Below are 26913 nucleotides of genomic sequence, written 5' to 3'. Positions count from 1 at the left end.
TAATTTATTCATTAATGATCTAGAAGCAGGGGTGGGCAGCGATGTGACCAAATTTGCAGATGATACCAAACTCTTCCGGGTAGTGAAATCCCAAACAGATTGTGAGCAGCTCCAAAAGGATCTCTCCAAACTGGGGGAGTGGGCGACAAAATGGCAAATGCAGTTCAGTGTTAGCAAATGTAAAGTGATGCACATTGGGACGAAAAACCCCAACTTCAAGTATATGCTGATGGGATCCGAGCTGTCAGTGACGGACCAAGAGAGGGATCTTGGGGTTGTGGTGGACAGCTCGTTGAAAGTGTCGACTCAATGTGCGGCAGCTGTGAAAAAGGCAAATTCCATGCTAGGGATCATTAGGAAGGGGATTGAAAATAAAACGGCTAACATTATAATGCCCTTATACAAAACTATGGTGCGACCACACTTGGAGTACTACGCACAATTCTGGTCACCACATCTTAAAAAGGACATTGTTGAACTGGAGAAGGTACAGAAGAGGGCAACCAAGATGATCAGGGGCCTAGAGCACCTTTCTTATGAGGCAAGACTACAACACCTGGGGCTTTTTAGTTTAGAAAAAAGACGACTGTGGGGAGACATCATAGAGGTCTATAAAATCATGCATGGTGTGGAGAAAGTGGAGAGAGAGAAATTCCCCCCCACACACACACAACACTAGAACCAGGGGTCACTCCATGAAATTGATTGCCAGGAGGTCTAGGACCAACAAATGGAAGTACTTTTTCACACAATGCGTGATCCACTTGTGGAACTCTCTGCCACAGGGTGTGGTGACAGCCAACAACCTGGATGGCTTTGAGGGGTTTGGATGACTTCATGGAGAAGAGGTCTATCAATGGCTACTAGTCGGAGGGCTGCGGGCCACCTCCAGCATCAAGGGCAGGGTGCCTCTGAGTACCAGTTTCAGGGGAGTAATGGCAGGAGAGAGGGCACTCCCTCAACTTCTGTCTGTGCCTTCCAGCAGCATCTGGTGGGCCACTGTGCGAAACAGGATGCTGGACTAGATGGGCCTTGGGCCTGATCCAGCAGGGATGTTCTTATGTTCTTATAGTTGTGGAAATTTAACTTTCTAATATCACTAGGTTCATGCTGTTTTAAATGGAAGTTTAATAATATGTAAAATTTTAAATCACAGTTGAATCTGGGTGCTAATGTTTGAACTTACCGGCTGACATCCTAATGAATGAAGCACTTGTGCTTTTAGGGGCTGTGGCAAGGTGCAACAGGAGCCCTTGCACAACTCCCCTTGCCCCTCTGTGCAAGCACAATTGTGCAAGAACCTTTTAGACTCCTTGATACAAAAGCTCCTTGCATATATGAGTTCTAGAGTGTGTGGGTGTGCCCTAGCACATGTGTAGGAGTATATAGGGTATATTTCCAATATATACTACCAATTGGTCTATGGTGTGATTCTCAGCTTGTATCCCTTTTAATTATCTGTGAACCAGCTGTTTATATTTATAGCATTATAACTTCAAGAATTACAGTTTGGTGTTTGGAAAATGAATCAACTGATTTGCTGACCTGCTTTTTCCCCCAGGTGTGATTTCTTACACAGAATATCTGTTTCTATTATGTATCTTAACAAGTAAGTATTCAGAGTAAAAATTATTTCACATATATCATACTATGATGATATATGCATCAGTATTTTTTGTAATTGAAAACTTACGGGGAGTTGTTTGTTTGAAAGTTTCCCTCAAAATCTCCCTGCATGTGGAAGACAGTTATCATATATATACCCCGCTTCAGGATAAGATATCTGACTTGCTCCTAGAAGATCTTCTTCTTGAGATAGCAGAAGGTTAGGATGAAGAGCAGATCTGGCTCCAAAGAGCCAATTCCATTATAATTACTTCTGGATGAAGATCCAAAGAGAAAGGGGCTTCAGCTGTCTATAGACAAACACTCACAGGGTGGCTGCCCTCTGAAGCTACTCTCTGAAGTTTTGGGAGTTCTGCCAATGAGACAAAAGATTCCATCTCCTCTGCACCTCTGCCCAAGAGCCTGACATGAGCCTGACAAGAACTGTGGAAATACTACTAAGTTTGTTTAGTGACTAGAATGTTTAATTATGTAAATGGGAAATCTAGGTTTTTCAACATGGTCTTTGTGCTCTACACAAATGGGCTTTGCAGAGAACACTTCGGATTTTCTCCCAGCTGATAGTTTTCTCTTAGGGGTGTGCAAGCTAGGGATGTGCACAGAACCATCTGGCCCAGTTCGGTTCGAGGCCAGAGTGGCCTTGGAACCGGGCCAGTTTGGTCCAGCCCCCATCAAAAACCCCGTCCGGACCAGTCCATGAATTTTTTTTAAATTTTCTACCCTAAAGGGGAGGCAAGAGAAGGGGGTACTGTTTGTACCTTTTTAGGAGGCTGTGGTGGAGAAATATCAGAGGTGGTGGGGCTCCTCCAAGTCCCCCGCCAGCCTCCCGAATGACAGCCCAGGCCGGCTGTGCCCCAGTTTGGGCCTCTGCATACGTGCAGAAGCCATTTTCTTGACCTCCACGCATGCCCCTGCCTCCAGTGTCTCTCCATGGACTCCAATATCTTTCCTCCACCTCCTAAAGGTACAAAGAGTACTCTTTCTCTCGTCTCTTCCTCCACACCTTTAGGTAAGGGAATACCCTTTATTTGTAAAGGGGAATCCTCACCAAGTTCCCCTTTATGAGTTTACCTCTTAACTGGCCCGCAAACAGGTCAGCCTGGTTTGATGGCCAAACCAGACCAGACCCAGTTCGACCAAGCCCAAGCTGAGTAAATTCGAATCCAGTCTGGATTCCAACCCAACAGGCAAAACTGGTTCTGTGCACACTCCTATTTTGTCGGCATTTTGGCTGTGGCCCCACCCCTCTAGGTGATATGCATATGTGCCTTGTTTCTCTCCTTCAGTCTTTCTTCATCTGCCAACAGACTGACATTGTTGTAAATTGCTTTGAGCTTTTTGCTTGATTTTTAAAATCTTCTTTCCCCCTTCTTGTCCTTCTCTTGTTTGCTCCATCTTATTGTTCTTTAGTTAGTTAGTTAGTTTTCCCCTGTTCTCCATTTTTTGTTTTCAGTTTTTCCTTCATGACCCCTGCCCCCTCTCCCCACCTGGGGGGAAACACTCCCTTGGACTCTCCACCTTGCGTTTGGCCAGCAAGGTCACCTTTAAAAGGTCTGTCCGTTGTGGGGCCAAATTTCCCTCCATGAGTGGACACAGCTATTTGGGTGGTCTGAGTTCAAACCTTGTGGTCCGAATTCAAACTGTTCTGCATCAGCATGGCCTACAAAGAAGACGCATGCCTCTATTACTCTTAAGTTCACCAAACAAGTGTGTGAAAACAGGGCCTCTCGCCTGCTTTGGGAACAGGCACTTAAATCTTCCCAGTTGGCTGTGACTCCCACCATCATGCAAATCAGATTCGATGATCCCAACAACCGTTCTTGCCCCGCAACCTCGAGTTCACCCCCAGCTCATTTGGGCTCACAGCCCATTATTGCAACCATGTCTATGGATGCCCAAAGATTGGGCCCATCCAGGCATTCTCTCAAGCCCACGGCTCTACACCAATCTTCCTCAATACCGTCGACTTCCAATGTGGCTCTTCTACAAAAACTGACCCTGACTGTGTTGGGCGTGGCAGCTTACATTGTACTGCCAAAAAAGAAGAAAAGAAAGAGACCCTGTCCCTCGAGATTGGAAATTCATAAGACCTCAGATCACACAGGCAACCAGCCTTTACCAAAGCCTCCCCAGCGGAAGGTCTTGACAGAGGACTTAGTCTATCCATAAACTAAAGAAGCAGCAGAAGCAGCAGCAGCTGAGGACAATGCAGCCCACCACACAGCCTCACTGGAGTGCTCCACTACAGCAACACTCCCTTGCCTCGGAACAACATCCCAACTTGCCAGTCTCAGTACATTAGGTAGCAGAACACCTCACACCGGCCTTTGATCCCAACCAAGATCCAGTCAATACCAAAGAGCCCTATTATCTGCCTTCAGAAGCAGAAGATGTTTGCTTTGAACCTGAGACACACTCTGAACTCAAAGCACTCCCTGAGGACACTTCTCATTAAACTGAAACTCACTCAGACTTAGATTACTGTCAATCCAAACTCAAGGAACTCTGTCCAAACCTGAAACAGAGGATCTTTGGTCGATCTCGAGTATATATCTGTGGAGGAACAAGTCCTAAACCTCTTATTTTTGTAAATAAGACTTTGTATTGTAAATTGCATTGTATCAAGTAAGTTGTGCAGGGGTCAAAAGTTCATGGCTTCTGTTCAACAGTTTCATTTTTGAGGGTGATGAAATCTACTGGTTTGATTTTGGAGGGAAATTGAAGTTTGATTTTTTGGGGGGTCATGGCTGATGGGGTATTTTGAAAAATATAGGAGGGAAGTCTGTGTATATATAGGAGGCTGCTTCATCAGATTTTCAGTGTTGAAAACGAAGTTCAAGAAGAAGTAAAGAACTAAAGAATTGGTACAGTCTGAGGGAGAAACGGAGCTGGGACTGGAAAGATCTGTGAGATCACCGGCAGAGAGTGGAAACTCTCTGGAGAGCTAAAATCGCTGAGAAGCAAGAAGAAACAATCTGGGATTGAACCCCCAGAACTGTGAAGGAGAGGAGGATCTGAGGCTGAACAAGGACAAGCTGGGTTCCTTGAAAAACTGAGGTAACTGCAAAGGACTCTGAGTTAGGGCCCAGTGTTAGACAGGTCGGATGCATTTTGATCACATCTCATTTTCCTTATGCTCATTTGGTTGCTGTTTTTGTTGTACTAAGCTTTTCAATGGAACTACTGGTTTAAACTGAACTATTTTAAAGTAAAAATTCTTGTTTTTTAAAAAGTAGTTGCTTCTGTCTGTTTTTTCCACCCCACACCTAAAGCCTTCTACCACTCTACCAAAAGAGTTCTAACTTGGCATAGAGGCACCATTTAATGTGGTGATTCTCTTTATTTAGCAGGGGGAGAGTAACTGGCTCTATCCACCCCCAGCTCTGTACTTCCAGTGACTGTTGCTGGTGTCTATTTTAGGTTTGGTTTAGATTGTGAGCCCTTTGGGGACAGGGATCCATCTTATTTATTTATTATTAATCTATGTAAACCCTCCTGAGCCATTTTTGGAAGGGCGGCATAGAAATCGAATTATTATTATTACAAATGCATTACATACAAATGTTTTCTCATTATAACAAAACTGACCATCCTCATCCTCCTCCAGCAGGGGGCATGGTTTGCCTCATTGGACTTCAAAGATACTACCATCTCACCATCTGCCCTCAACACCAGCAATACCTCCATTTCAAAATTGGGACACAGACCTACCAGTTCAAATCCTCACTCTTTTGGTCTGGCTTCTGCCCTGAGGGTTTTCACAAAATGCATGGCCTCAGTGGTAGCCTTCCTTCAACAACAGGGAATCCAAATTTTTCCATATTTGGACCATTGACTAATAGTGGGCAACTCTCCTCAAATAGTCCATGACTCTCTGATGGCCACAATCAACATGTTAAAACGTTTCAGCCTCCAGATAAATTACACCATCCAAACTCAACCCCACCAGAACACTCCTGCTCCTTACAATACTGGTTCCTCCTCTGCTTCAACTCCCAGAAGGACACCCAGAGGTGTTGGATACACATACCTTATCAGATCTGTAAATCTGTGTGCTGGTGGGCGAACTCACATAATCTCAGTACTGGAGCCCTATTCCATCCTCCTTTACCACAGCATATTATGACCATGGACACATCAGAAACAGGATGGGGAGCGCATATGGATGATATGTGGTGTTTCGCCTCCACAGAAACTTCCTCAAACTATTAGCCATCTTCAAAGCCCTCAAAGGGTTCTCACTCATCCTCAGAATCTCCTTTGTCACAGTCCCAGCCAAGAACATGATGGCAAAAGCGTGTGTGAACAGACAGGGAGGCACCAGCTCTACGAAATTCCTTCATCTAGCACTAAACTTGCGGCGCTGGTGCATAGCGAATTGCATCACCTCCATAGCAATCCACATCCAAGGCACAGCCAATTTGGAAGCAGACGTCCTTTGCAGGGCATGCACCAAATCACACAAGTGGCAAATAGACTCTATGGTCCTCCACTCCCTCTTCACCCAGTGGAGTACCCCAGAAATTGCCTTGCTCCTCAATGCTCAATGCTGCCTGTACTGCTCCAGAGCAGGGAGGGGCAGACACTTACTAAGGGATGCCTTCACTCTCGATTAGACAGGACTCTTTGCTTATCTGTCCCCCCCCCTTCCTTCCCCAGGATTCTTCACAAAATACGAGAGGCTAGAATGCATTCTGATAGCGCGCTGGTGGCCCAGGCAATCTTGGTTCTCTTGCCTACTTCAGTTAGAATTAGAACTTGGTTCTCTCTCCTACTCACCTTTCTGCTGAAGACGTCTGCTCATACCTGTTGCTCCTGAAGGAGTTGTGTTTAGATATCCTCCCCCAGAGTTAATCTGGCAGCCATCATGACAAACTCTACAATAAAAGTTTCTTAAAAGGTCTAACCTACCTCTACCCAGATGACCCCGTCATGGCACCAGCCTGGGACCTTTTGTTAAACCTTTCCTGCCTCATGGGGGTTCCCTTTTGAACCCCTAACAATGGCCTCACTGGGGCTACTGTCCTGCATAGCAGCCTTTTTAGTTTCCATTACCTCTGTGAGGTGAGTCAACAAATTATGGATTCTCCTTACCTTGGCTTCCACCGTGACAAAGTAGTTCTCCCCCACAACGCTGCCTTCCTTCCCAAAGTGGTAGTTTCTTTTCACCACTTCCAACCACTCACTTTGCCTTTACTCTTCCCAAACCCCAAATACACTGCCTACTGTCACCTTCACTCTTTGGATGTCCACAGGGCATCCAACTAGAGTTTTATGTGCACCGCACTATGAAATGGAGGCAGTTGCAACCCCTATTTGTTGCCATTGCTGGCCTGAATCGGGACAAACAGGCCTCCACACCACTGTTCCCTCTAAGGTGCACGCACAACCCCCAGGCCCCCATGAAGCAGTTTCTGGTGGGCATGTAGTCTCTGCTGCACCCGCCACCGCTGCCCAACTTCCTGGCACCCTGTTCCCCTCTCTCCCTGGCCAGGTCACTGCCACCTCCCTCCCTCCTCAGCCGGGCACAGTGTGCTTTGCCCCATCTCTTTTACCACTGAAAGCCCACTGTGCAATGTGGCGGGATGGGGGGTGGTGGCAAGCTCCTTCCTCTCCCCTCCTCTCAAGTGACTGCATGGGCTCTGCTGTCTGCAGCCCGTTTCCAGCTTTCCTGAAAGGAGAGGAGGTGGAAGGAACTTGCCAGCGCACTGCACAGCAGGCTTTAAGAAGTAAAAAAATGGGGGCAAAGCCTTCTGTGCCCAGCTGGGGAAGAAGGGCAGGGAAGGAGGTGGCCCAGCCAAGGAGAGGGGGAAACAGAGTGCTGGCAGAATGTTGAGGCTGGGAGCAGGGGGAGATTAAAAAAAATTGCACACTAATTATTTCCGTGTGTGTGAGGGAGAGGGTTATGTGCACACACTGCCTTGATACTGCCTCCCAGAACAAAATTCTTTCCGCTCACTGATGATAAAAAATTAGAGAGAACAATGTTCCACACAGACTCTTTCTTGCTGGGTCACGAAAACCACAAAGCTCTGCTATCAGTTAGCCAAAAAAGAGAGACCCTCTTGTATCAAGGCTCATTCCAGCAGAGAGGTTGCAGCCTCCACCACCTTTGACTGGAAAGTCCCTTTGGACATAATTTGTCAGGTAGCAACTTAGGTGTCTCCTCATTCTATACCTTTGATGTGTGCTCCCGCAAAGATGCTTCTGTTGGCGTGGCAATTCTTCAGTCACTCTTTGCACGATCATCCACCTTCAGGTAAGGAATGCATGGGGTGCAGCTTGCTATGCCCCCATTCGTGTAGAGCACAGAGTCCACATCGAAGATTGACAGGTTGCTTACCTGTAACTTGGGTTCTTCTAATGGTCGTCTGTGCTTTTACACACCCACCCATCCTCGCCTCTTTAGTTTTCCAGGTTGGTGGACTCACGGACTGAAGGAGGGAAGCCAGGCACGTGTGCACATCACCAGGGTGGGGCTACCACAAAAACACTCAGAAAAGTATCAACATGGAGAAACTCCAACATGGTCTCTACGCAGGCGCAAAGCCCATTCATGTAATAGCACAGATTACCACTAGAAGAACCAATGTTACAGGTAAGTAGCCTGTCACTCCAGGTAGATTCTGGACAAAATTAGATGTAAGCAGGACCGAATTAGATGTAATAGCAGCAGTTTCATTTATTTAAAACTGGCCCAGTCATGCAGAAAGAACAGTATTGGGGTCTTATTTTAAGACAAAAGGGGCATGCAGGTAAAAAGATCCCTTCTCTCTTCTTCCAGACTCTCTCCTCCAGTGCTTTTTGCCTTTTTGAGATCACTTCCGATATCTGAGCATAACTGAAGATAAAGGGGCTATCTGCAAAAAGTTCAGTGCTCTTTATACACATCTTTTGCTGTTAAAATCTGATCTGCTGCCCTCTTCCTTCTGCATGGCTTGGGCAATTTTGTGTTTAACCACATGGAGTGATCGCTGTTGCATAATTGGCCCTTGTTACTATATACGTGTCAGTATATATCACCTTGAACATTAAATTTGCCTCTTACTCTTACATCTTTTTCCTTTTATTCCTTGGCAGAGCCACACGCTGGTTTTAGGATAGCTTTCAACATGTTTGATACAGATGGAAATGAGATGGTGGACAAAAAAGAGTTTTTGGTGGTAGGTATATTGGATGTTGTGTTTTCCCCAGTTTCTTCAGTGTAGGAAAAGGGAAGTATTGTTACAGTTTTTTTTAATCTTTTCTGCAGAGCAGTTTGTGAAAAGGCTGTGAAATTCTAGAACATGCAAAATCTTTGTACTTTAATAGTCAGCAACTAGACTGTCTAAACAGGCCTCTGTATCCCAACCACCAAAGTATGTGCACCCTACATCGGCTTATTCCCTAATTGTTCACTGTGGTAATTTCTGATTAATTACCGTGATAGCCTTGTAAATAGGTTCATACTATAAAAGGGGATGCCGAATAAGGACCGTATGATTAATAATAACATGCATGTACTGAACTGTGTTGTAGTGTTAAATCAGACACATGCATCAGGGAGCCAGTGGAATGGAGAGAGAGAGAGAGCGCGCACACGAGAGAGATAGCAGGTAGAAGGGAGATATGGTGGGGAAAGAGAGATTTTTTCCATAGTTTAGTGGTTGACTTTCTAGGTTAAGAGAAAGGGGTCTGTGTGTTGGAATTGGTCACCCTCTGGACTGAGTGTCTACCTAGCAGCCATCCATATGATTCTTCCAGTTGATCTCCCTTATTTCTGGAATAGACCTCATGCTGGGACTGGCTATAAGGCTGCATCGGTGGTGGCCATTTGGACACAGGCAGAGATTCTTTGATCAGTAGATCAGCTAGCTGGCTATTTTAAAATTCTCAAAGGAGAAATTAGATTGTGCTGCTGCTTCATGTGACTAGGTTACTTAATAGGCAATATGATGATGACTTTAAATTAAACACTTTTTAAAACCTATGTGGTCACTAACTTTTTATTTGAAATGAAGAAAATTATTTAGTTAACGTGAATTTTGAGTAGCCTTGTAGGATAAGGATCACAATACTATCTGTCTTCTAGAATGCCAGTATAAAATCTTTTTTCTAATACGAATGGTTAATAACTCTAAAATTATTTAATTGTTTAATAAAGGAAATCAAAGTTTTAAACATATCTAAAATCTGCAATTTTACTTTGATCAGTTATTTTAATAGGTTTACTGAAAGTCCAAAAGAACTTTTAAGTGAGTCCTCATGTAAACAAAATGAGTATAATCGAGTAAACAGTAGCTGCTCTTTATGTCATTCTTATTAGATTTGATTGCATAAAGAATGTGAAATATGACAAGGAAGAGCTTATAATACCTGGTCTTTCCTACATACAGCACCACATCAGAAATTATCCAAACTAAGTCATTGAATGCTTTGCAGACCTTTTTTTAAAAAACCTGTTTGCTTATGTCATAGGCTTGAAGTCAGAGAACAGAAGGATTTTGTTCCCTTGATACAGGAGATGTTGTTTTGTCCTTTCTTCTTTCAACAGTCAATCCCATTATTTTGTTTCAGACAATGTTCCTATGAAAAGTGCTCTTAGATTAATTCATGTTCACTGCTGTACTCATTGGTATCCTGTAGCACTTCTTCTGCACAAAAGGTTCATTTCCAGAAGTTCAAATGAGCTTTATTGATGAGTGCAACAAGATCCTCCTTCATGTATCTGTGTAATGGAAATCAAAGCATGAATTGGGGTTTTTTTTAATATAGAAGATCTTCTTTGCTTTTTCAGTTACCATCACTCTCCTCGATGGCCTCACATTTTTCATTTACTTCTCCAATTTGAGCCATTTAAATGCTCAGAAAAACTATATGGTACAGCCTGGGTTTGTGTTATTTGAGAATGCAGGTTGGAGGCTTCTCATGTTGAAAATATTCTGCACTTAAAAAGCCTGTAGGTCAGGAAGAAGTCTAGGTTAAAACCCTTCTCTTTGAGGTGATAACTTTCTACATGTTGGGAAGCTTTTGATGATACGAGCAATCAAATATGTATTCTGAATATATTTAGCTTCAGAATTATACAATCTGTTTTCTGAATACTTGCATTGGTTCTATGACTCATTAAGGTCATTCTTATGACCATAACAGGGGTGGGGAGAAAAGCAGGGTTGAACCTACCTTTCCCCCCAGACAAGCAACGAGCTCCTCTCCGGCATGCCAGCATGCGCCCACGCAATCCATGCTGCTCCCGGAAGCGCAGATTGCTAGAGGCCGGGAAAATGAGTCCCAGCCTCCAGGAATCCCACAATGCACTGTGCAACAAGCATGGTGCATTGGTGGATTCCCCCATGAGTCGGGTACTCCAGGTGCCTGACCTGCGTGCAACCCAAGCGCACACATGATTCCAAACCGGAAGTTGAGGGCATGCTCACACCCTCTAATCCCAGTTAGGGGCCGGGCTAGCAGGAGCAAAAGTACTGGGATTGGAAGCAATCCTGGTGCTCCACCCAAACAATCCAACCCAGGTTGGGCTGCCCTAGTCTAGGTTGGGCTGCTAGTGTGGATAGCTTCATTGTCTATACATTCAGGCATAATATATAAGGGATTTGCTGGGTCAATAAGGCTGTGATTCATTAAGGTTCCTACTAAGACACTTTGTAGTGTTTATTGTACTGAGAATCAGATGCTCATCAATCTACATATGTAGACTTTACAGATCAAGTAATGTTGTTTTCCTTCATGATCTCTGTGCAGGCACATGTATAGGGTTTGCCCCATGCAGAGCTTTGTTTGGATCCTTCTAGAGCTCAGCCTCAAGAATTTTGGCAAGGGCCCCACTCCTTCACAGCAAATACACATCCCTAAATGGGTATGCACCATGTCTTTTCCCTGAGTTCTTTGACTGCCATAGCAATAGCATCATGGAGAACTTTCTTTCGGTTTTGTCCATATCAGTTTGGCCTCTTCTTTCTCTTTGTTTTAAAAAGTTCAAACCCTTTTGCCCTCCTTCATGTTTATCTTTGTGTTTCTTTCCTTCATGCCCTTTACTTCTCTGCTACTGTTCCCTACTGTTGCAGCCACAAACTTGTGGTGCTGTGGACTTTTTAAAGAAGTGTCTGGGGTGGTAAACTGGGGTGGTAAACTACCTTCTGCTAATGGAAACACTGCCTCTCATCAAGGAACACAAGGTAGAATCCTTGCATTGTCAGTCGCATAATACAATTTATCTACCAGTCTCCATGCTGTGTTGTGGTAGAAAGCACTCCTGGCCTCTGCTTCTTTGTCCCAGAGTCTGAGCGCTGGCTCAGGATCAATTTGTTTGATTTTGGTTCCACATGTTATCTACCTTCCCTCTAAGGTGAGTGTGCGCACACAGAACTCAAGACCCCCACACAGCTGTTTTAAGCAGGCGCTCATCGCATTGCTGCTTGTGCTGCCTTTTCCTTTCCCCGGGCCTTGGCCGCTTGGGTGTTTAAAGTGTCTTCCCCAAAAGAGAAGAGAATGGAATTAGTGGAGGATAAGGTGGTGGGGAAAGAGATTCTACTTTTCTTGGACATGGTGTTGTTTTGGTGTTGGAGGCAAGCTCTTAAGTTCAATCACTTAACTAGGAAATATATTTATAGCTGTTTTCATTACTTAAACATGAGTCTTAAATAGAATCTCTTTTTTTCTTTTCAGAATTTTTTCCCCCCAGAAAAATTCTGAACATATTTTAATCATCTTGATCATTGAGTGTTAAAACACTGCTAAGAATAGTTAAAATATGATGATATTCAGAATTTTTCTGAAAAAGAAAAAAAACTCTATTGAAGACTCATGTTTAAGTAATGAAAATGGCTATAGATATATTTCCTAGTTAATAAATTGAAGGTTTTTGTTCTGCATGTGATCCAGTTATTCCAGATCTTGTCTGAGGGAATCTAGCACTGTTCCCCAAGAATTATCAAATTTTGACAAGTGGCAGAGAAGATAATAGAGTACAGCAAGTAGGAACATAACACATAGGTCAAAACCAATCACAATCACGGTATCATGAAGACACTACTTTAAGAAAATCTCAGACAGAATAACTTTTGTCTTTATGGAATTTTAAGAGCTCGGCTTCAAACCAAAAGCTTTGTTTGGCACTACAAAGTTATAAATCCCAATTTTATAAATAGAATAAATATTATTTTATATTATAAATTTATAAATAGAATTGTAAAATACACTTATTTCAGTATTTGTGTGTGTGCGTGCATGTTGTATCTATTGTGGCACATAATAATGCATACTAGCTGGGCCGGGTGCAGAACATCTGCGCCTCTGCTGCCTGGCAGGCCCGCTCCCCCACCCCACGGTTTCTGGCAGGCAGATGGACCAGCTTCTTCTCCCCGCCGCCCCCGGCCTGGCACTTTCTGGCTGGCCGACTGGCCAGAAACCTGACAAGCCACCTCTGCCTGCCAATTCCTGGCGGCCAAGCTGGCCCACCACTGCCTGCTCCCACTGGCCGGCCCAGCCCTCCACCTGCTCCCAGTGGCTGCACTGGCTAGGCAGCCCACCACCAGCTGGCATCCCTATTTTCTCCCCCGTCCCCATTGCTAATTAGTCCCCGTTGCTCATGAGAGCTGCCACACATGGGATTAGCAACAGGTGCACCTAGGAGAAATAAATATATAGATGGGCTCACACCTCCTTGATACTGCCACCCAGAACCAACCTCATTCCGCTCACTGATTAAAAAAATTAGAGGGAACACTGCCTGTTACCATTCATGAGCCTTCAGGCCCAATTTGGCCACTTCCATGCCAAACCTGAGGGCCCTAGAATTTGGAACTTCTCAGGCCTGTATCTCCAGACAGATTCAGGCATTCCAGACCTTCCTCTGACAGCCTCAACCTCGGAACTGAATCAGGTTTCTTTGTTGACCCCATACTTGACCTTCCCCTCACTTGTACTGATCTTGGGCCCAGTGACTCCTACCCCAATCCTTTTGGGACCTCTCAGATCAGCTTCTAAGAAACTGACAAACATGAAAAGATATGACATACCCTTGATGATCCAAAGAGGCACAAAAAGAAAACTTTGCCTACTTTCACACTTGCTGTTGGACAGCATCAGTCTGCACCTCTTCTGCCACCATCCATTTCACAGCTAATTGTACTTTCTCACCCTTTAGCCTCCATCTTCCATGAATGCTGAATCCTCTCTCTACCGATCCTTTCCAATCTCCAACAGATCCTTTCACCTAGTTGCCTGATCCTGTTTAGATCTCTCCAAAGATTCAACAGACTGCTTCAGATATGGAAGATGAAGATACAGAAGTCCTCACTTGGACTGTCTAGAATAGCCCAAACCTAGGAGTCAGTCCTCAGTCCAGTTTGAATCCTGGTACTGAACCAGAGAACAAGATATCTTGGCTTGATGTTAATCCTTGCGGTGTAGGCATGGAGCACTTTCAGGACTTTGAAAAAGCTGAGACAACCCTTTTCGGTCTCCTTGGCATCCTAATATGATCCATTCTGGGTTCCTTCCCATATCACCTATAATAATTATGTAGGCTATTCAGTCCAAGAGTACTCATAGCCACTGCCCATCCAGGAATGATTAAACTAGATCTCAGTCTCATTCTCCAGCTCAGACCTTACTTTGTTCCCCAGTCCAGCATTCTCTTTATTGACCTTCCCAACATCACTGGAAATGATCTTGATGCTTTGTGATTGGGAAGTCCTTTGTGATACTTGGTTCTTTAATACCATTGACACTCTCTGGATTATCATACACACTCCAGTCATAGACCATGAGCTTCTGCCAATTTCTTGGCCACCTTGGGATTATTATGATATAGCATTAACCTATGCTACCCTCTTGCATCCTTACTCAGCATCAACATCACCTCCAGTATTAGCACCTTTGGTGCTAGCCATGGTTTTCATTACCATTTACAACTACTCCATATTTACCACTGTCAGGATGTTCAGCACCCTCTGTCCTCTCTGATGCATTGTCCATTGCTCTGTCATCCTCAGCATTCATTGTTCCAACCATTATGCCTATTGAAAAATCTTCTTCCACCATAGTACTGACCCCACTTTTGGTATCATCCCCGGAACTTGACATTATACTCCTTGCACCTAGACTGGGATCACCTTACCCTGAAACAGAAGTTGAAAATGCATTGACGTCCCAGTCAGACAACAAATCCAACACAGCAGCATCTCTGAATCCTTTCTCAGTTGGTGGGGGATACTAAACCAGCTCATCCACAGAAGTATTGCATCTCTATATTGAGCAACTCACTTCTCTGTGACAACATCTCTGGACTTGGAATTGCAATACTGTCTCCTTTTGTTAATATTTTCCAGTTGGTGGAGACAGATGCCCATTCTCCTGTGCCTCTTTCAGTGCTCCCTGTACTTCTTCAAGTCACAAAAAGCTTATGAGATAACCTTTATAGTTCCTTCCATTGTCACTTGAATAATATGCATCAGGTCCAACAAGAGGATTGCTTGTTTCTCTTTTGACACTCTAGCCTGGATTCCATGGTGATAGAAGCAATCCATCTAAAGTTAGGCAAAACCCCATCTCAGCTTTGACTGACTGTGAGGGCTGTAAACTTAATGGGATGGGCAGAAAGTGTTGTTCTACCACTGCTTTGTGTCTCCTAATAAATTATCAAGTCTGCACTAACAATACTTGAATAATTATTTTCCTACTTCAGGAACTTGAAGAGGTGACCTTGAAGAGGGAAGAATTAATTTTTAATTCCCTCTCTGGACAACCCCAACTGCCATCTGCCTAAGCTAGCAAAAAGACCTGTCTTGATTCTACTTTATGCCGATGATGTGGCCATACTATCGAGGACATTAGTCAGTATGAGAAGAGTGTTGCAAAGACTTACACAGTTTTGTAAAGATGAGTCCTTTAGTCATAAATACCAAAAAACCTAAGGTCATGGTATTCGCCAAATAGCAAATTAACGGGAGTAGGATTGAGCAGGTTAGCAGTTATAAGTACCTAGGTATAGTTTTTCATGCGAATGGTACATGGGGCACACACAATGTGAATATGCCGCAGCAGGTGCATAAAGGAGTGCATCTGCCATATTAAAAAATTTTCACACTAGAAGGGGCCATTTTATCCCAGTGGTTGTTAAGGTGTACCAGGCCGGAGTATTGGCATAAATGCTATCTAGGGTCCAGATGTGATCCATTTGTGATTACAAATCCATGGAAGTGGTTCAATCTAGATTCCTTCATGCAATATTTCAGGTGCCCAGATGTGTTTCAAATGCCACCTTGCCCCTGGAGGTGGGTCTAACCAGAATTGCGGCCCAGGGATGGCTTCACACGTTTTAGTTACTGGCTCAAATTACATTATTGCCATTAGGGCCTTGCCCCCCTGGTCCTGAAAGATGAGTTCCACTCCAACTAGTGCAAGGGCCTCTATGATAAATTGGGCAGATATGGCCTCTCATAACAATAATTACTTTCATGGGGATATGATGTTGCCAAAGAGACTATCAAACAGCACATTGTGGATATGGAGAAGCAATCTGATTTAATCTTGTTACCCTAGTAGTACCTCAGGTAGCTTCTCAAACTACCCTCAGCAGGTTGTGCACCTTACAAATCTGACTACCCTTAATCAGAGAGCTTTTTCGCTGGCACAGTCCAATGCCTTGCCTTCTGCCGTTCTGGAAGGCAGATCCAAGAGAATGCCTCTCAAGAACCGGTTATGTCTGTATGGTTTGGGCAATATTGAGTCTATTACACACATTATTCTACATTGTCTATATTATAGAGATATTCACACTGTTATGATTGAACTGCTTCTAAAGAACATACCAGGCAGATCAGATGAGTACTAAGTTTCTTTCATTCTGGCAGATCAGTATGCACCAACCACAACTGGGGTGGCATGATTTTGTGCCACAGCATGTAAGCTGAGTCTGGAGCTAGTTGACTAATTGTAATCGAGATTTCCGCATGTATATGTTATGATGCTCTACTACCCAGCCTTGTTATTTTTTATTTTGAATTTTAATTGCTGGTCACTAACTGTAATAAAGTTCATTACTTATCCTACTTCAGTTGTCCTCAACAAGATACATGCCTTGCTACCTCACTCTCTGTGATTGTTGACAGGGATCTGAGGAAAGAGGCATAAGCCACACCCACTTAAACATGCATTCTTGCTGAGGCGGGGTAGGGATGGGGTTTGTGCTAAAATTCTTGAGACTGAGCTCTAGCACGTTTTGAATGAGGCTGTGCACAGGTACAGATCCCCTAGGTATGACTGCAGTGATGATCATTCAAAGAAATCATGATCACTCAAAGAAAACCTCATGGTTTGGCTCCTATTGTGAATGCAGAGGGGTTCTTGGAGGTAATGGTATGCCTTACCTGCACTCACACATCATAGCATGCAAACAATAGTGTGGGAAGTGTATGTAAATTGACACATTTATCATAACATGACACTGGCTTTTACCTAAAGAAGAGAAGAGAGTTTAGAAGGTGGAAAATGTATATAGAAACTCCAAGATGTTAACTAAAAATAATACATTGTGTGTATTAAGGGTAACATCCAACGAATTTTCGTTGACGCCAAGATCCATTAATAGCAAAGGAATGTGAAATAGTAGTAAATAACTTATGCTGGATTGTGCCTTAACTACCAGATGGACTTTATGTTTATAAGCATCTTAATTTACAGGAGTAATTACAGATTATACAATTGGCTATTTTACAGCTGCAAGACATATTCAGAAAGAAAAATGAGAAGAAAGAAAGAAAAGGCAATGAAGAGAAACGTGCCATGTTGGTAGGTATCACTGAAACAAACTTGAGAGATAATTATGGGGTTTATAGTTTTCTGCCCAGGATTACTTGTGCTCGCTGTTCACATAAGACACAGGGGTTAGGGTTGCTAACCTCATGTTAATAAAATACACACATCTTCTATTCTGATTACACTACTGCTGTGGGGAGGTATCTAAATCAGCACCATATGGAGGGGGGGAGTTAACCCTTTTCCTCCTGTGCTATTTTCTACTGAAATCCCCTCTCCCCAGCGGGGCATGGTCACTTTTGTTCATAAATGATCTGGAGTTAAGGGTAAGCAGCAAGATGGCCAAGTTTGCAGATAACACCAAACTATTCAAGGTGGCAAAAACCAAGAGCTCCAAAAAATATCTTCAAACCAAGTGAATGGGCAACAAAATGACACATGTGGCTCATTGTAAATAAGCATAACGTTTTGTACATTCAAGCAAGATTCCCAACTTCACATATATATTGATTATGTCCAAGTTACTGGTGACCAACCAGGAGAGAAATCTTGGGATCATGGTGGATAACTCAATAAAAACATTGGCCGAATGTCCAACAGCTGTGAAAAAGGCAAATTATTTACTAGGAATCATTAGGAAAGGGGTCAAAACTAAAACTGCTAATGTAATGCCATTATACAAACAAAATTGTGTAGCCACATGTGGAATACCATTAACAGTACTGGTCCCTGCATCTAAAAAAAAGAAAGATATTGCAGAGCTAGAAAAGGTACAGAAGAGAGCAACCAAAATTATTGGAGGCTGGAGCACCTTCCTTATAGGAAAGGAGGAAATACATTTGGGGCTTTTCAGTCTAGAAAAAATAACATAAGAAAAGCCCTGCTGGATCAGGCCCAAGGCCTATCTAGTCCAGCATCCTGTTTCACACAGTGGTCCACCAATGCCTCTGGGAAGCCCACAGGCAAAAGCTGAGGGCATGCCCTCTCTCCTACTGCTACTCCCCTGCAACTGGTATTTAGAGGTATCTTGCTTCTGAGGCTGGAGGTGGCCTTTAGCCCTCAGACTAGTAGCCATCGATAGACCTGTCCTCCATGAATTTATCTTAACCCCTCTTAAAGCCATCCAGGCTGTTGACTGTCACCAGTGTTCCCTTTAACAGGGATTCCCAGATGTTGACTACAACTCCCAGAATCCCCTGCTGCAATGGCTTTTGCTTGGGAATTATGGGAATTGTAGTCAACAACAACTGGGAATCCCTGTTAGAGGGAACACTGGCTGTCACCACATCTTGTGGCAGAGAATGCCATAGGTTGATTATTATTATTTTTACATTTACATTTTATATCTTGCTCTTCCTCCAAGGAGCCCAGAGCAGTGTACTACATACTTAAGTTTCTCCTCACAACAACCCTGTGAAGTAGGTTAGGCTGAGGGAGAAGTGACTGGCCCAGAGTCACCCAGCAAATATCATGGCTGAATGGGGTTTTGAACTCGGGTTTCCCCAGTCCTAGTCTGGCACTCTAACCACTACACCACACTAGTATTATGTGTTGTATGGAAAAAGTACTTCCTTTTGTCGGTCCTTGATTTCTTGGCAATCAGTTTCATGGGATGACCCCTGGTTCTAGTGTATTAAAAGAGGGAGAAAAGTTTATCTCTCTCAACTTTCTCCACACTCTGCAAACCAGGCACTTCAAAAATTATACATAGTCTGGAGCAGGGATTCTCAACGTTGGGTCCCCAGATGTTATTGGACTTCAACTCCCATAATCCCCAACCAAAGGCCACTGGGGCTGGGGATTATGGGAGTTGAAGTCCAATAACATCTGGGGACCCAACGTTGAGAATCCCTAGTCTGGAGAATATGGATGGAGATGACTTTTTCTTCCTTTCACAACACTAAAACTAGAGGCCATTCAATGAAACTGATTGGCAGGAGATTTTGGATGGACAACAGGAAGATTTTCTTCACATAGTGTGAAATCTGTGGTATTTGCTGCCATGGGGTATGGTGATGACCTCTAGCCTAGGTGCCTTTTAAAAGGGATTAGACCACTTAATGGAGAACAAGAATCAATATAAATCAATCAACTTTATTACGGTATTTGACCAGCATAAGGCAAAAAAACCTACATTGGCAGCTGTTGAAGGATATTAAAATGGAGGGAGTATAAACAGTAAGAAAACTATAAAAATGCAAGTGGTTAGAACCTATAAGGTTTATAAAGACTGTATTATGGCCTTTGGCTGCTGTAAGGCAGGCAGAGCACAGAAACTGAAAGCACCATGAATAGCAGTTACAATATAACACTATAGGAGACCAAAAGATTAGAACTGTATGGGTTAAAATTGTGGGATAGCTAAAAATCTAGAAGTAAAAGGCATAGAATTAAAAATTATTATTGAATCAAAATTGAAAACTATAAAATTGTAAATGTTCCATAGATTATAGGTGGGGCTCTGTGCTGCATCAGATCTAATTAGCATTTCCTGGCAGTCAGAGTCCAGCGAATTTTGCCTGCAAGTGCACAGAACTTAGCAACGTTGTAGAGGGATTGCAGTCAGAGAGTAATAGGGAGGTGTAGAATTGATCAGGGCAGCCAGGGAATGTGGGAGAATGAGGATATTGTGGGAGTCTATGTAGAATGTGCAATGAAGGAGGACATGCTCTGTGGTTTCAACTTGCCCAGTGTCACATGGGTACAGGAGTTCCGAGAAAGGGATCTTCCCGTATCTTCCATCTAGTACAGCCGAGGAGAAGGCCTTTCTGTGATTGGGGACCTCAAGCTGCATAAGGTAAACAGCAGGTATTGCTATGTATCTCAGACTTCCTGAGATAAGGAAGTTTAGGACCCTGCCTAGGTCAACTTGGTGCTCTATGTCCATTATGTGCTGTTTGAGGAGTGTTCTCGCCTGCTCATGGAGAGGAGGTGGGCAGGGGATAGCCCAAGTAATGCTATTTTCGCCACCAGAATTCATTTCCATGTCAATTGGTAGTCATCCTGTAGTGTTAGTGGGGCTAGGCCCATTGGGAGGAAGAACCAATAGCTACTAGTCATGATGGCTATGTTGCCTCCAGGTTCAGAGGCAGTATTCTTATGAATACCAGTTACAGGGGAGCAGTGGGGGCTGAGGGGTATGCCTTCTCCCTCTCTTTGCTCTGGAGGCCTCCATTTATTTCTGGAGCAGGTCTGGAATCTGGCAGAAAGCAGTAGTGCCAGCTAAAAAGGCTTCTGCCTCTTGCAGAAGCAATGGTACCTGTGTAGATTCTAGTGGGAGGTAGAACTCCATTTCTAGTCTTTCATAATGTTGTTATGGTAACATTGAGTTGGCTGCCTACTTCTAGAAATCTGAGAACATTATTATTAAAATAATGTTAAGACATTAAAAACTAACCTATCTTTAAGAAGAAAATGTCTTCTTATCATGTAAAATGAAGACTCATGCATTAACTTACATTGTCTTTCTTTCTTTCTTTTTTATCTTGACTTCATTTTGAAATACAACTCTTCACTTCATTCTTGCTGCAATATGTCAGCATCTTCAGCTTTATGGATACCACAATTCTGCTAATGCTGTATGTACTCTAGATGTATTTACTGTATGAAATATTAACCTATATGATAAAAGTATTCACTGCCAAAAGTGGTTCATAATATTAAATGAAAAATTTAAAAATTCAGTATAGATTGGGAGAAATTTCTTGTATTTACTGTATGAAGTATTAACCTATATGATAAGTATTCACTACAAAAAAAGAATGAAAATTTTTAAAAATTCAGTATAGATTGGGAGAAACTGCTTGTTCTAAAGTTATCAAATTGTAGCCTGGAAAGGGTCGGGCTTACCATGCTAGGTAAGGATGAAGTGACTGAGATTATTTTAGTGTTAGGATATTAGTTTCTACATTTATCAAGCAAATATATTTACACACATGGATCCACAACCACTTCTGAATCTAGTCAGGCTGCCCCCTCTAGAATTTCAGCTTGAAATGCTTTTCAGGACTTTTCTTCTTTTTCTTTTGCCTTGAGTCTGGAATGCTCAGATTAAAGGCAATAAAAAGCCCCAGAGACTCTTCAAGTTGAAATTCTAGAGAGGACATCTTGGTGAAAATGAAAAGACTAGGCTAGGTGTGGAGTACGATGAACAAGAGATACAACATAGAATTAATTTCATCGTACTAGATGAATGTAGATTTATGATAATACTTATAAAGCAATTCTACTATTGGTGACATAGGAACTGATATTTTAAAGACCTTTTCTAAGTCCTTGAAAGCTAATAGAGTTGAGCTATGTGCTACAAGTAGAATAGAAAAACATACTTCTTTTCTTCTGTACTATGTATCACTACTTTCGAGCCTTGCCTGGTGCATACTGTTAGCATGCATTGCATGTGAATCATGTCTGGCAAAACTGAAAATGAATCACACAGCTACTTACTGTAACTGTATGCAGATGAAGCATGCATAACTGAAAAATACTAACATATTTGGTATTGAATTGAACAGATAAAATCGAGTATGATGAAAGGCTTAATTTGGCTATTTTATAATTTCTGACATGTTTGTTTTCCCCTCACAGAATGATTCCTATGGAAGGATTTCCATACAAATGCATTCTGAGGATGGTGCAGAATAATAATAATTGGATAGCAGTTTCCTTGTTTCACCATTCCCATAGTGCATTTGCCTGAGAATTATGTGATGAGGACTGTGGCAATGATGGTTCCTTGACAGGAAAAGTATATGTTGTGAATGGTCCTTATGCGAAAAACTTTGGGTTGAAGGATTGTGTTGAAATGCCCATAAAAGGAGAGAAGACAAACCATTTATGCTATAAAATATTACTCCAGACAACAAGTGGTTTTATTCTCTCTATTGAAATAATCTGTACTACCAGTTTATTGTAAAGATCACTTTTGCTTCTGCTAAGTTTTTCAGCCATTCTCTGACTCATCCAAAGGGATTTTCCTTGAAAAAAATAACTTGGTCAGGATGGAAGGTCACAACTACATCACAATTTAAACCATGGAGCCATTATGAGTAACCGTTTTAAGCAAAATATCAAATGTCTGTTTACTGTAAAGGTACTCATTAATATAATTCCAGGTGTAAAAGTCAATGTCACAACATTAAATTACTTCAGTATGAATGATATTTGTTTACCACTGAAGCAGGGGAGAAGGCTTTTAATTATTTTAATAGATCAGGCTTGCAAGCATAAACAAGATTGGCAGTCTTAGTAATGGGACACACATATCAATTTTGTTTCCATTGACATTTTTTTGCAGTCTTCAAATTTCTTTGGTGTTACTAGAATTGGCCATGAAATTAAATGCAGTATAACACACTCAAAAGATGAAAAATACTGTCTTTTATTTAACAGTCTTTTTTTATACTGACTTATTCCTTGAAATCATGTAAAAACTAATACCTAGGCACTGTGAATTATATAAGTAGGCTATATTTATGGGTGCAGGCCACATTCATTCACAGTAGTGGAAGTTAATGAAATGTGGTTTGTATCTGTGCTACTTTATTTATTTAGAATTATTTATATACCACTTTTCAAGCAAAAAGGTTTTCAGTGGTTTCTGTAGAAAAAGTAATAAGATAATTCCCTGTCTCCAGAGGGCGTACATTCTAAAAAGAAATGCAAGGTGTGTATATACCAGCAATCGTTTCTGGAAGGACGCTGTGAGGTTGAATAAGGACAGTGCCTCTTTGCTGGTTAAATACATTTTACTATATTTGAGCACTATGAAAGGAAGCATTGTACCAAATTTTTGAGCTTGTAAAGCAGTTTATAAGGAGAAACAGAAAAGCACTATTCTAATGCCACCACACCAATCCATTTCATAGGGAGCTCCCGAAGAGTATACAAGAGCATTCCATTGGTGGTGGGTGGGAGGAGTTCAAGCCCTGCTCACATTCTCTACTTAACAGATAATCAGCACTGTAAATTGTCATAGGAGCAATCTCATGGGAGAGGATCCATAAGCTGAGCAGTGGGCTTGTAGCTACCAGATATGCTTCTAGTTTCTTGTTTCAAGATTACTGTATACCTCTATCCCCCTTTGGCCACAATGCGCTGGCATAGTGGAAGAATGTAGTCCACTGCACTTCAGCCTCTCCAAATATAACACATATAATTGTGGCTATAACTGCAGCATAATGCTTCATGTAAAATTGCTTATGAGTTTACATCTCAACACCATATTGCTAAGCACACTTGCTATATGAAATTTATTTTTGAGTGAATTTAGGGATCAGAATGTCCATTAATTTAATTTTGGTAAATTTTAAGAAAATTCTACAGTGTACAAACATGCACATCATTACCTTCATTCTGTGTCATCTGTCACTACAGAATACCTAAAATAAGAACGTAATTTCTTAGCATATAATTAAAGGTAGTTTTTTTGCCTAAAAAAATATCTATATTGGCTGGAGACATTTATGGAATATATATAAATATATAAATATATAAATATATAAATATAAATATAAATATATATATATATATATATATATATATATATATATATATATATATATATATAAATATATATATATAAAAACACATATTCTATTTATCTGTTTTTGAACAAATATGTTGGCTTCTGATGAAAACTAAGCATGATCCTGCCAAAGTTACACCACTAAATTCCTCTGATTTCAATAGGACAGGGTTAAGCACATGCTTAACTCTCTTCCCTGGAAATAAATAGAACTTTAAAATCTTCTGACTTTTGACTAAATTATCCCTATAATTCTTTTTATCTAGCAAGATAACATTCCACATATTGGCTCTCATACAAAGTTAGCACTTAAGTTATATTGAAATCAATTGGACAAGTTAGTCATTACACTTTAAAGTCCAATTTGTTTCAGTGAAATTTGAATCTGTATTGGGTCTGTATTGGTTTCTCGAAAATGCATTGAAAAAAATCTAAACATGCAAGATCCTTGCAGTCTGTGAAGAAAATGTATGCAAAAGCTACAGTGTTTGTTGTGGTCCCACATGCAAACATACTTTAAAAAACAACATCAAAAGATTTTTCTTACAAAATCACAACACAACGAATAAGGAAATGAGTTCTAGGGGGCACTGCTGCTTTGAAAATAGCTATGTGTTGTAGGCAGTGTGTATTACATTTTTCTTTGTTCAGGAAGAAATGAAAGGGTACTAATTTCATATGATTTTCTCCTTTTTGAAGATGAGTTAGCAAAGGTGTAAATGTGAATAAACTGTTCTTGGTGATTATTATTTTATCTCTCCCCCCCCCCCATGCTTCTTGAAAATTCTACAGGTACTTAAAACAGAAGGAGAGGATCTTCTTCCAAGAAGCTATTGGGATACTCTAAGACGTAGCACAAGCCAGGCACTCTTTTCGGACCTTGCAGAGGTATAATAAAACCTCTGTATGGTCCATAACTGTTTTTCACTTATCTTTTTAACTTTAAATTTTGTTTTATTTTCTTCCATTGTAAATACAGTACATCTTTTATTATTTATGTATTTTTTCCTCTTGCTTTGGGACTGTGTTTTGTTTGTTTGGTACATCGGTTTATTAAGAGTCCGTGATGTTTGTGAGCACCATTACTTAAACCTGCCAAATTTTGAATTAAAATTCATCCTAATAAAATAAATACAATACAGTCTGTACAGTATACATAATAAAATGCATTGTTCTTCCTTTCCACCTCTGCCAAATCTCACAGTTAACATGGAGCACTTGTAAGAAAAGAAAAAAATAGAGAAGTTTTTCTCATACTTTTGGATAAGAATACACTTTGATCAGAAGGGAGAGGGGGAAAGAAAGGATGAGACCGGAGGCTTGGCTTGAGAGAGAGAGAATGGAGAGGGGGGAAGGATGGGGCTTGGCTAGAGAGAGAGAAAATGGAGAAGGGAAAAGAAAGAGGGAAAGGATGGGGCAGGAGGCTTGGTGGTGAGGGGAAGGGGGGAGTGCAGGCTTTATGAGATGAGCCACCTCGACCTGCGAAATCTCCATGCTTTTGCTTTTAGGTTTCTGCTACCGCGTGGCTGAGGGATGGCTTCCAGGAGGTGAACCAGGGGTAGTCCTTCTCCATCCCACCCCCTCCAGTGGTGGCGGCTCCCAGAGCGATGTAGGGTCTGCCGTTTGGCATGCCTGCACAGTGGAGATATTGTCACAAGCCCGTGACATCATGGGCTTGCGACAATCTAGGGCTACCTTTTAAACCAGGGGAGGAGTTGACCACCCTCCTCAACTTTACTAGTAAAAGATCTAACCAAATTTCCAAGCCTATGCTGATGGTACCACAAGCACTCACATGCACTGAGGGAAAGGAAGGGGGAATTAGGGAGAGAAGGGGAAAATCTGGATTGAGATTCGTCGACAGCCATAAGAATGGGTTCTGTGCCTGCACAGGAAACCTTGTGGTAGCCATGCCTCAGCTTGTTGAGGCGTCCAAGCCACGCCCCCACGCAGAGCGTGGTATTTAAGAGCGGGCTGGGCACCATGTTCCTCAGTTCTTTTCCGACCGCCTTTGCGTTTGAACCTCGGTCTGCCGCCTCTCCGTCGGAAAGTTCCTCATGAGTTTTTATTTATATATATATATATACTTTAGTGTATGACCTATTTCTGGCTGACGATAATTCTAAACTTCTCACTCGGACCGGCTTACAACCTTCGACTGGCTTTGACCCATAGAACGGACTTGACTACCCCTCTCACTCACCGGAATGGATGAAGAGAAAAAGTCTTTTAAGAGGTGTGAGGGCTGGAGTGCTAAACTCCCCTCAAAAGACCTTCATGGCTTGTGCCTAATTTGCTTGGGTGAGGAGCATAATGTCTCCTCTTGCAAGATATGTCTTTCGTTTTCCAAGCAAATGCGGAAGAATCGGGCACTCCGCCTCAGAGTGGCAATTTATGACGAGGTGTTAAGTCCCTCGACACCGGGCACACCCCGTCCTTCAATGTCGAAGACTCCTCCGAAACCTGCTTTGACGCCTTCTCATTTGAAATCGAAATCCTCGACCTTAACGCGTTTGGCGTCTCACAGACATGCCTCGACATCGGACCGTCCTTCGACGTTGAAAGCTGGGCACAGCTCCTCGACTTCGGGAAAGTCTTCGACGTTGATGTCGAAACATAAGCACCGTGTTATCCAACGTCGATGAGCGTACTGATAAAGCGAAGCCTCTAAAACGCCTGGCCTGGACTACTGTGTTGACACCAGAGAAAAGACAAAAGTTAATCGATCTGAGTCGAGACAGCTATGCGTCCTCCTGGCTCATTTCCCTATACAGTGGTCCCTCGACTTACAAACTACTCGACATAAGTATTTTTCGAGTTACAAACGGCAGTTTTAGATCCGGTTTTAGATGCGGTTTTTTCGACTTACAAATTTTTAGATGGGGTTTCCTCGACTTACAAATTTTTAGATGGGGTTTCCTCGACTTACGAATTTTACATGCGGTTTCCTTGACTTGCCTGCCTGTTTAACTGCCTGTTTATTCTTGAAAAGAAATGTTCCTGTG

At 42.3% G+C, this 26913-nt stretch overlaps 1 protein-coding gene and 1 long non-coding RNA gene across 5 annotated transcripts in view; one reads left to right on the top strand and one right to left on the bottom strand.

Annotated features, from left to right (window-relative positions):
* Window positions 1-26913, top strand: part of MICU3 (mitochondrial calcium uptake family member 3) — a 103971-nt gene that overhangs the window by 38464 nt on the left and 38594 nt on the right. For all 4 annotated transcript variants that reach the window (XR_008308642.1, XM_053256321.1, XM_053256318.1 and 1 more), the window contains 5 exons: window positions 1562-1609; window positions 8707-8789; window positions 17344-17415; window positions 20922-20960; window positions 24701-24796. Coding sequence is in view for 3 of the 4 variants with exons in the window: in XM_053256321.1 (XP_053112296.1) it covers window positions 1562-1609; window positions 8707-8789; window positions 17344-17415; window positions 20922-20960; window positions 24701-24796 (338 nt within the window). In the remaining variant the exon portion in view is untranslated. The remainder of the gene's footprint in view (window positions 1-1561; window positions 1610-8706; window positions 8790-17343; window positions 17416-20921; window positions 20961-24700; window positions 24797-26913) is intronic.
* LOC128327496 (uncharacterized) overlaps window positions 24692-26913 on the bottom strand; it is a 57465-nt gene continuing 55243 nt past the window's right edge. Inside the window, exon 8 of the long non-coding RNA XR_008308650.1 lies at window positions 24692-26597. This is a non-coding gene — a long non-coding RNA (uncharacterized LOC128327496). The remainder of the gene's footprint in view (window positions 26598-26913) is intronic.

The sequence above is a fragment of the Hemicordylus capensis genome, chromosome 5, assembly GCF_027244095.1.
Source record: "Hemicordylus capensis ecotype Gifberg chromosome 5, rHemCap1.1.pri, whole genome shotgun sequence".
Classification (NCBI taxonomy): Eukaryota; Metazoa; Chordata; class Lepidosauria; order Squamata; family Cordylidae; genus Hemicordylus; species Hemicordylus capensis.
The sequence above is the reverse complement of the archived record's forward strand: the minus strand, read 5'-3'. Positions and strand labels throughout refer to the sequence as shown.